Genomic DNA, 8,553 nt, shown 5'->3' on the forward strand with positions numbered 1-8,553 from the left:
CCCCAAACCCCCTCCCTCACGCGCACCCAACCCCCTCCAGTTGACCGTGTCCACCGTGGCGTACGTTGAGGTGCTCACACCCACGCAGCAGCTGCAGAACCACCTCCTCACTGGGGTGGGTCCCCAGGCCCCTCGAGGGCCGGAGGCGGCGCCGGGCCGGCTTTGATTCATGTTGAGGCGTTCCGACAGCCGTTGGTCGTGTCTATGCCAGCTGTGGTGCATGCAGATGCCGCAGAGGCGCCCCTCCGCCCTTGGCCCTGCACATCTGCTCGTTATCATGGCACACTGGTCTGGGCGGTCAGCGAGCGGGCTGCGATGCACCATCGGGTGTCCTGGCCATAACTCCTCAGCACCCTAGCTCACCTCTCCTTACCCCACGGCTCTGGCCACCTCCACATCCCGAATTCCGCAGGGCAAGTACGTGTCCCTTGGCATGCTGCGCACCGGCCGCGACTGGATCACCGCCTCTGCCCTCCTGGCCGTGCTCGCCGCGCTGCTGGGCGGCAACAGCGCCTACAAGAGCGTCACCACCGCGCGCACCAACGTGCGGCGGAAGAAGGCGCTCGCCTCCCTGGAGAAGGACGAGTGAAGGGCCCTGGGCCCTGACTCAGCCGCGGGCGGCTGCTGAGCTGGCGGCGCCGGGCAGGGCCGGTCGGCCGACGCCTCGGCCAGGCGGGCCGCTCGCCTGGGCGCCAGGCAGCCGCAATGTCAACGTGCGCTTGGCGGCGCCAGCTGCTGCACGCTCATATGGGTCTGCTAGCTGCAGCTGCGGCGCCAGCGCCCGCAGCGGTGGCGCGTCCGTTGCTGTCGCGCGGACGGCCACGCAGCTTCTGACCTTGTGTGCAGCTCTTTTGAACGTGCCTGCTGCACTCGCTGAGTCGGCTCCGGCCGCGTGTTTCTATTTAGACCTCATGGGCTTCCCGTCTTTCCTAGCACGCATGTAATGAAATTAAATGTTTTGAGGCGGCTGCAGCAGCATTGCGTATACATGCAGGTGCGGCAGCGTAGAAGCGAAGAAGGGCTGCTGCCTTCATGAACGGCGAGGTGGCTGTGTGACTTTCGGTTCCGACTAGCCTAGACACATTCAACAAGCATCCGTGATGGCAGGGTGAGGCCGCAGACGCCTAGGAAACCTGACGGCCTGAGTAGGGTGTATCCTGCAAACTGCTGGCGAGCAGCTCTGCGCGGTTGTTGTCATGCCATGGTGCTCATCCCCAGGCACGAGATTGGGATACACCACCACCTTGCAAGGAGTGGGCAAGCTGCCAACCACCCATAAGTAGGAAGCCATGGGCGTTACATGGGGCCGAAATGCACAGGCTGTGTTGCCAACGAAGTATTGAGGCGAGCTGCCCGCCACTCACTGCCCAGCCAACCGCTGGTCAGCCCCCTCTTGCCCATCCGCCCGCTGTCGCTGCGCCTCGCGCGCCGCCTCACACTGCTGCCTGTGGCCGCCCTTCCACGCGGCCTTGTAGCAGGCGTCAGAGCAGTAACGCGCCGCCCTGCAGCCCCTGCACAGCCGCAGCCGCACACCATCCTCTGCAGTCTTGCCGCACTCGGCGCAGTAGGGCGGCCTCACTGCCTGCTGCTGTTGTTGTTCCTGCTGCTGCTGCTGTTGCTGCTGCCGCTGCTGCTGCTGCCGCCGCTGCTGCTGCTTCTGCTGCTGCTGCTGCTGCTGCTGGGACAGCTATGGAGCGGACTCGCCCGCTGCCGGCCTCGAAGGAGAGCCCTGCGCACCCTCGGGCGTAGGCACGGGTGCACCCTCCACAGCGTTAATGCCGCCGGCTGTGGCCGCAACCACTGGCTCCCGCCGCAGCAGGTGCAACAGGTGGGCCACCCCTCTATCGGCATCGTCTTCCTCTTGGTTCAAAGCCATGGTCCCAGCATCCGCAGCGGCGGCCGCAACTGCGGCGCTGCGCTCGAGCCGCCGCTGCAGCGCGTCGGCGAGGCCCGGCGCCGCAGCCTGCGCCGCTGCCAGTGCCGCGGCGCCATCGCGGCCTGGCTGCAAGATCAGCGAACATAGCGTCATGGCCAGCGGCCAGGGCGGCATGTCCGTATCGCAGGTGTCGCAGATGCGAAGCAGCCCTTTTGCCAAGCCCGGGACCATGCCTGCAGCCCGATTGATGGACGCGATCAACGCGGGCCGCTGCAAGCCTACAGCAGCCGCCGCCATCTCGAAAAGCGTGCAGGCGATCAAAAAACCGCTTTCAAGCCGGTTAAGCGGGTCGCCTTCCGCTTCAACACTATGCAGTAACATCCCCCCAAAAGCCTCCAGCGTGCCCGGCGCGGCAACCGCCAGCTGCAGGAGCGTCCCTGCCGCCGTTTTATCTTTCTTCACACACATGCCAATGAGATCGCACGCTGCAAGCTGGGCAATGGCTTCCGCACCGGTACCAGCCCTCGCTGCCTCGCGCCGCAGCAGTGCCACGGCAGAAGGCAAAAGTGGGAGACAGTGCCTGACAGTGCCGTCGCCATGATTCATCAGCTGCACGAGCGCGGCGGCTATGCTGGCGGGGCTGTGTTCGATCTCCTGTGTCATGACACCATCGGGCAGCTCAGCTCGCAGCTGCAGAAGCAGCTCGGCGCACAGCCTGGCGACACAATCTGGCGCGGGGTCGCCTCTTATGGTCTGGGTGGCAGCCAACAGGCCCAGGACGGCGCGAATGAGCCCCGGCTGCGCCGCAATGGCAGGCGGCCCGGCCTCGCAGAACGATGCAATGTCGATCAGAAACTGCAGGGTGTGCAGCACTCCGCGCGGGACGGACAGCAGCCGCGCGGCTCCCGCAATTACGCCTTGCGCCGACGTGCACCGGGTGGCCACGCGCTGCCGGGTCGCGCCGTGGGAGCCGAGGTCAAGCGACAGGGCCCTCATGACCCGATCCACTGCCATAAGGGCGGCTGTGGCGGCCGCTTCGTCCGCCGTCTCCGCCACCACAGCCAGAAATGCGCCGATCAGGTCGCCAGGGGCGGAAACGAGCGCGGCCGCCAGGTCAGCGTCGCCGCAAGCGCCGGAGAGCAGCTCCATGGCTAGCAAAATGACTCGCGCTTTGCAGGGCCGTAAGTTGAGGCAGTGCACGACCCATGTGCTGAAACACTGAAGTGTTAAGACCTGCGCATGGGGGAAGGAAGTCACGGAAGGGCTTGAGGCTGCAGGTCGCGTGGCTTAGAGTCGTGCAGGGCAGCTTCAGCCGCAGGCGAGCGCAGCCAGGCCGCCGTCATGACAGGGGCTGGACTGCATGTCTGCGCCACCTCGGCCCCCTGCTGCAAAGTAATACAGAGGGACGCACGCGCGCTTTGAAAGGCTTCCGCAAGTTCCAACCTGCTGGTGACGAGCTGAGTTCTGCGTGTCAACCAGATCCACCAGGAATTCCAGCACAAACTCAAAACGGTGGTTGGGCACGCGCTGCGCCAGCATCCTCTCGAGCGCCTGCTGCAGTTCGTCCAGCGTGCCCGCCGGCAGCGGCGCCTCGGGTGCGGCGGCGACGGCACGCAGCAGGCCAGACCTTGCCCGCTTCTCTGCCGCTGCGCCGCCGGCCCTGCTGCTGTTGTGGCTGTGGCAGATGCGGTCAAGCAGGAAGCGCAGTGAACGAGCGACTGCGTCGTCGCCGGCGGCGCCTCCCTCAGAACTGCTGCTCATGCTGAGATGCGCGTCGAGTGAAACTATATACTGTCGACAAAAGATATCTGTGTCCAACCCGCTACGCACGAGCGGGGGACGGACGCTTCATTGGAGCATTGATGATCTCGTGCGCAGGCACGGCTTACGAGGATGCCTGCAAAGACCTCTTTGGTCCAGGTAAATTGATCGCTTGAGAGCTTCGCACGCCCAGGTACGGTGCCCTGGGGTGCGTCCTGTGCCGGCTGACATCAGCATGTCCATGAGCATCTACATGCTGCCCCGGGAGCAACCAGGGACAGCCCCTGGAGCGGCTTCACATTGCCCTCGAACTACATGCGTGACAGCGACGGACTGCCTATCACAGCAACAACCCGGCTGAGCCCCTCGTAGGCCGCCCCAGGCACCAGCAATGCCATCAGGTTTCACGGGAAACGCAGCCGCGAGAGTGGGGTCGACAACGCCCATCCAATGTTTCAATTGCCGCACAGCCGCCCAGCTGCAGCTTTCAGGGCGCCACGTTGAGGCGATGTGTGACCTCAGTGTTGAAGCAGGGGAGTGGGAGAATGTGCGAGGGGCGTAGAGCGGAGTGGCAAGAGCAAGCAAAGCCGCATGACGGGCGGACAGCGCAGTTGCGAAGCCGCCCCGTTGCTCTGCATAACACTCCGAGACGTGCACCACCCGAATGCACTAGCACATGCACGTGCACTTGCAGTTGAGCAAACGAAGGGGTTTGATATTTCGTGCACGTGCCTACTGGCACAGCTGCCGGCTGACCGCTGTGTTCAGCACGTGCAGCCAAGCCTGATATAGGGGAGCGGAGTCGACCCGCACACGAAGCGAGTCTTATGGGTTGTGCTGTCTGCTTGGGCACTGCTGCTGCTGAGCTGCGCGTCATGTCAGCAACACCGTGCTGCTCATCCCCAGGGCTGACAAGATCTTTGAATGCTCCACCACCTTGCCGCCCTTTCCGGGAGGGGGCGAGCCACCAACCACCCACAAGCAGCAAGCGATGGGCGTTACATCGGGCCGACACGCACAGGCTCTATTGCTAACAGTGTAACAGATGTGTTGAGGCGGGCCGCCCGCCACTCACTGCCCGGCCACCCGCTGGTCAGGCCCCTCTCGCCCGTCTACTGACAGCTGTTGCGCCTCGCGCGCCGCCTCACACTGCTGCCTGTGGCCGCCCTTCCACGCGGCCTTGTAGCAGGCGTCGGAGCAGTAGCGCGCCGCCCTGCAGCCCCTGCACAGCCGCAGCCGCACACCGTCGGCCTCAGCGGTCTTGCCACACTCCGCGCAGCAGGGCGGCGCCGCTGCCTGCTGCTGCTGCTGCTGCTGCGGCGGCGGCGCCTGTCCAGTGGACTTCCCTGCTGCCGGCCTCGAAGGAGAGCCCTGCGCACCCTCGGGCGCAGGAACGGCCGCACCCTCTTCCACGTCAACGCCGCCGCCTTCAGCCGCGCCTGCTGGTTCCCGCCGCAACAGCTGCAATAGGTGTGCAACCCCTCTCTCGGGATCTTGGTCCAAAGACATGGTCCCAGCATCGGCAGTGGCGTCCGCCGCCGTGGCGCTGCGCTCGAGCCGCCGCTCCAGCGCGTCGGAAAGGCCCGGCGCCGCAGCCCGCGTCGCCGCCAGCGCTGCGGCGCCGTCGCCGCCTGGCTGGCAGATCAGCGAACATAGCGTCATGGCCAGCGGCCACGGGGCCATGTCCATGGGACCGTTGCTCCCTGGGCGGCTGTCGCAAACGCGAAGCAGCGCCTTTGCCAAGGCTGGCACCATGCCTGCAGCCCTGCCAATGCGTGCGACCAACGCGGGCTGCTGCATTGCCGCAGCGGCCGCCACCATCTTGAAAAGGGTGCATGCGGCCAACGGGCCGGCTCCATCCCCGTTCCCGTCTGGATCAAAACCGTGGAGCAAGGTTCGTCCAAAAGCCTCCAGTGTGCCTGGCGCGGAAACCGCCAGCTGCAAAAGTGTCCGGGCTGCCGTTGCATCTTTCTGCACACACACACCTATGATATCGCATGCAAGATAGTGCGCAGCCGATATGACAACGGCCCCCACCGCCTCGCGCCGCAGAAGCGAGACGGCAGCAGGCAAGATTGGGAGACGCCACAAGTCATCGCGCATGCATGTGTTTGTGGTTTCATATATGAAGTCGTGCAGCAAGCATGCGGCACAAAGCCTGACCTTGCTCTTTTCATGATTCAACAGCCGCACGAGCGCCGCAACCGTGCCAACGGGGGCTTGCTCGATTTCCTTTGTGATGCTAGCGTTGGGCGCTTCGCATCGCAGTGTCAAAAGCAGCACAGCGCACAGGCTGGCGTCGGAATGCGGGGTCGGGTCCGCTCTTGAGGTCTGGGCGGCAGTGGTCAAGATGCCCAGAGCGGTGCAAACGAGCCCCGGCTGCGCTGCAATGGCAGGTGGACCAGCCTTGCACATAAGGGCAGAGCGAATGAAGAAATTGAGGATCTCATCTCGCTTCAGGGTGCTCGGAGCGGCCAGCAGCCGCGCGGCCCCCGCAATCGCGCCCTGCGCAGACGCGCACCGGGCGGCCACATGCTGCCCTGTTGCGCCGTGGGCGCCAGGGTCGAGCGCGAGCGCCGCCATCAGCTGGTTCAACGTGATCAAGGCGATTGTGGAGGCCAAGTCGGCGATTGTGGAGGCCACCTCGTCCACCTCCTCGGCCACCACAGCCAGCAGCGCCCCGACGAGGTCGCCGGGGGGAGAGACGAGCGCCGCCGAGAGGTCCGCGTCGCCGCAAGCCCCGGAGATCACCGTCACAACCAGCTCCACAACTCGCGGCTTGAAGGGCCGCATGTTGACGCAGTGGGCGACGCATGCGCTGATACACCCAAGTGACAGCAGCTGCATGTGGGGGAGGAGGGAACCATGAAAGGGTTTAAGGCTGTAGCACGCGGGGCGTGGAGTCGTGCAGGGCAGCCGCAGCCGCAGGCGAGCACAGAGACATCGTCGCCACGACAGGGGTGGGAGTGCATGCCGGCGCCACCTCAGCCCCCTGCCGCAACTCGACACAGAGGGACCCACGCGCGAATGGATTGCGTCTGCATCATCCCACCTGCTTGTGACGAGCTGAGCACGGCGTGCCAACCAGCTCGGACAGCATCTCCAGCACGAACTCGAAACGGTGGTCGGGCACGCGGCCGGCCACCAGCACCACCTCCAGCCCCCGCCGCAGCTCGTCCAGCTCACTCACCGGCAGCAGCGCCTCGGGCACGGCGGCGACGGCGCGCCGCACGCTAGACAGTGCGCGCTTGTCGGCCGCAGCGCCACCCACGCTGCTGCTGTTGCGCCTGACGCGGTCAAGCACGAGACGCAGAGAACGAGCGACCGCCGCTCCATCGCCTGCAGCGCCGCCCTCAGGGTTGCTGGTCATGCTGAGATGCACGTCGAATGGGCTCAGGAACTGTCGTTGGAAGGGAGCTTGCTCCGCGCGAGCAGGGGACGGACGCTTCTCAGCTGCCGAGCGTTGATGATCTCGTGCGCGCGCACAGCTCACGAGGATGCCTGTACAAAGGTCTGCTGATGCAGACTAATTGATCAATTGACAGCCGCGCACGCTATCATATTCTGGGGTGCGTCCATGAAACGTGTCCCAGCTGACATCAGCAAGTACCGTAGGTGTCATGCAGCCCCCTAGCATCTTCCATTGGCTCCAGACTGCCTGCAGCATCTTTGATTGCTCAGCAACCACCCAGCAACTTCTTCAGCAACCACCCAGCAACTGGTGCCTTCTTGGCATCAACTGCACCACGCGGTGCAGTGCCAGGCGGCTGCGCACCCTTTGTTGACTGTGAGGGAAAAGCACGAACCTCAACCTGGCCATGGCCGACACCGCCACTCAGTACAGTCATGGGGCACAGCATTTGTGCGGCTCGTCCGCCACCACAGCCAACAGCACGGCGATCAGGTTCGCTGGGATGGAGACAAGCGCGGCTGCGAGAGCGACGTCCACACAATGGTTAAACTGCTGCACAGCCGCCTGCGCCAGCTGCGGCCTGAGGGGCACCATGTTGATGCTATGGGTGGCCCCGGCGGTCGCGCACGATGCGATCGAGGAAGCTGCGCAGTGCGCATGTGCTGGCATCGCTCCTGCTGCCATGATCGCCGCCGCCGCTGCAACTGCGTGCATGCGTGTCTCAATCACATCTGCTTCTGTCATGCAGAGAGGTAGAGCAATGCCGAGAGGGAATGACATTGAGTCACTCCAGTGACGCAAAAGTGGGTACGTGAAGTATTGTGGCCTTGAGCGAGGAGCCAAGTTGTTATAATAATTCTTCCCTTGAATGCATAAGAAGTAGAAGAGGCTGCTTCAGGTCGCATTGAAATGCCAGCCAAGGCACCGCAAGGGCGAGTGCGCTGAGATAGCCGCGCGGGAGAACACTACGACAGACTGGATAGCGGATGACTGACGTGCCAGTGGTGGCGGCATGCCTACCGATCCAGCAGTGAGTGCAGTAGAGCAGCACTGATGCGCCGTGTGCAGTTGCGCACCGGCTGTGGCTGCACGAATATGCGCAGCATGCAACGTGCTGCAACTGCATACCACCCACCCAGCCCACGCCTGCTCACAGCGCCGGCACAACTCGCACGCGACCACCCCGGCAGGCCGCTGCTCGCCAGCACAGGCGGTGAGGGCGGCAGCGCATCGGCGCCGATGCCGCTGCTGTCGACCGCGGCGCAGCCTGCAGCCGACCTCGGACCCCTGGCGTCGTTGAGCCAGCTGTCAGGACTGCCGGCTGGCCTACCATTGACAATCCCACAGCTTCACGGGCTGCAGCAGCTGCAAACGTTGCAGCAGCTGCAAGCTCTGCAGCAGGGGCTCCAGCAGCAGCAGGACCAACAGCAAAAGGAGGAGCAGGAGCAGCAGCAACAACCACAGCAGGAGCAAGTACAGCAGCAGCAGCAACAGACACAGCAGC

The 8,553-nt window shown here is 64.6% G+C and overlaps 4 protein-coding genes across 4 annotated transcripts in view; 2 read left to right on the forward strand and 2 right to left on the reverse strand.

Annotated features, from left to right (window-relative positions):
* MNEG_7366 (translocon-associated protein subunit beta) overlaps positions 1-589 on the forward strand; it is a gene marked incomplete at both ends in the record, with an annotated part of 2,230 nt that extends 1,641 nt beyond the window's left edge. The window contains 2 exons of the mRNA XM_014044157.1: positions 41-115; positions 413-589. Coding sequence (XP_013899611.1) covers positions 41-115; positions 413-589 — 252 coding nt within the window. The remainder of the gene's footprint in view (positions 1-40; positions 116-412) is intronic.
* Positions 590-3,184: 2,595 nt separating this feature from the next.
* Positions 3,185-3,637, reverse strand: MNEG_7367 (hypothetical protein; the record flags this gene model as incomplete). The annotated part of the gene is made up of 1 exon (XM_014044158.1): positions 3,185-3,637. The coding sequence occupies one exon, from the start codon at positions 3,635-3,637 to the stop codon at positions 3,185-3,187; it is 453 nt and encodes a 150-aa protein (XP_013899612.1).
* Positions 3,638-4,708: 1,071 nt separating this feature from the next.
* MNEG_7368 (hypothetical protein) lies at positions 4,709-7,007 on the reverse strand (the record flags this gene model as incomplete). The annotated part of the gene is made up of 3 exons (XM_014044159.1): positions 4,709-4,859; positions 6,159-6,478; positions 6,690-7,007. 3 exons carry the CDS (start codon positions 7,005-7,007, stop codon positions 4,709-4,711), a joined length of 789 nt encoding a protein of 262 aa, XP_013899613.1.
* Positions 7,008-7,822: 815 nt separating this feature from the next.
* The window catches only part of MNEG_7369 (hypothetical protein), a gene marked incomplete at both ends in the record, with an annotated part of 3,817 nt that continues 3,086 nt past the window's right edge, over positions 7,823-8,553 (forward strand). The window contains one exon of the mRNA XM_014044160.1: positions 7,823-7,856. Within this exon, the coding sequence (XP_013899614.1) occupies positions 7,823-7,856 (34 nt within the window). The remainder of the gene's footprint in view (positions 7,857-8,553) is intronic.

Source organism: Monoraphidium neglectum (genome assembly GCF_000611645.1).
Source record: "Monoraphidium neglectum strain SAG 48.87 unplaced genomic scaffold scaffold01296, whole genome shotgun sequence".
Classification (NCBI taxonomy): Eukaryota; Viridiplantae; Chlorophyta; class Chlorophyceae; order Sphaeropleales; family Selenastraceae; genus Monoraphidium; species Monoraphidium neglectum.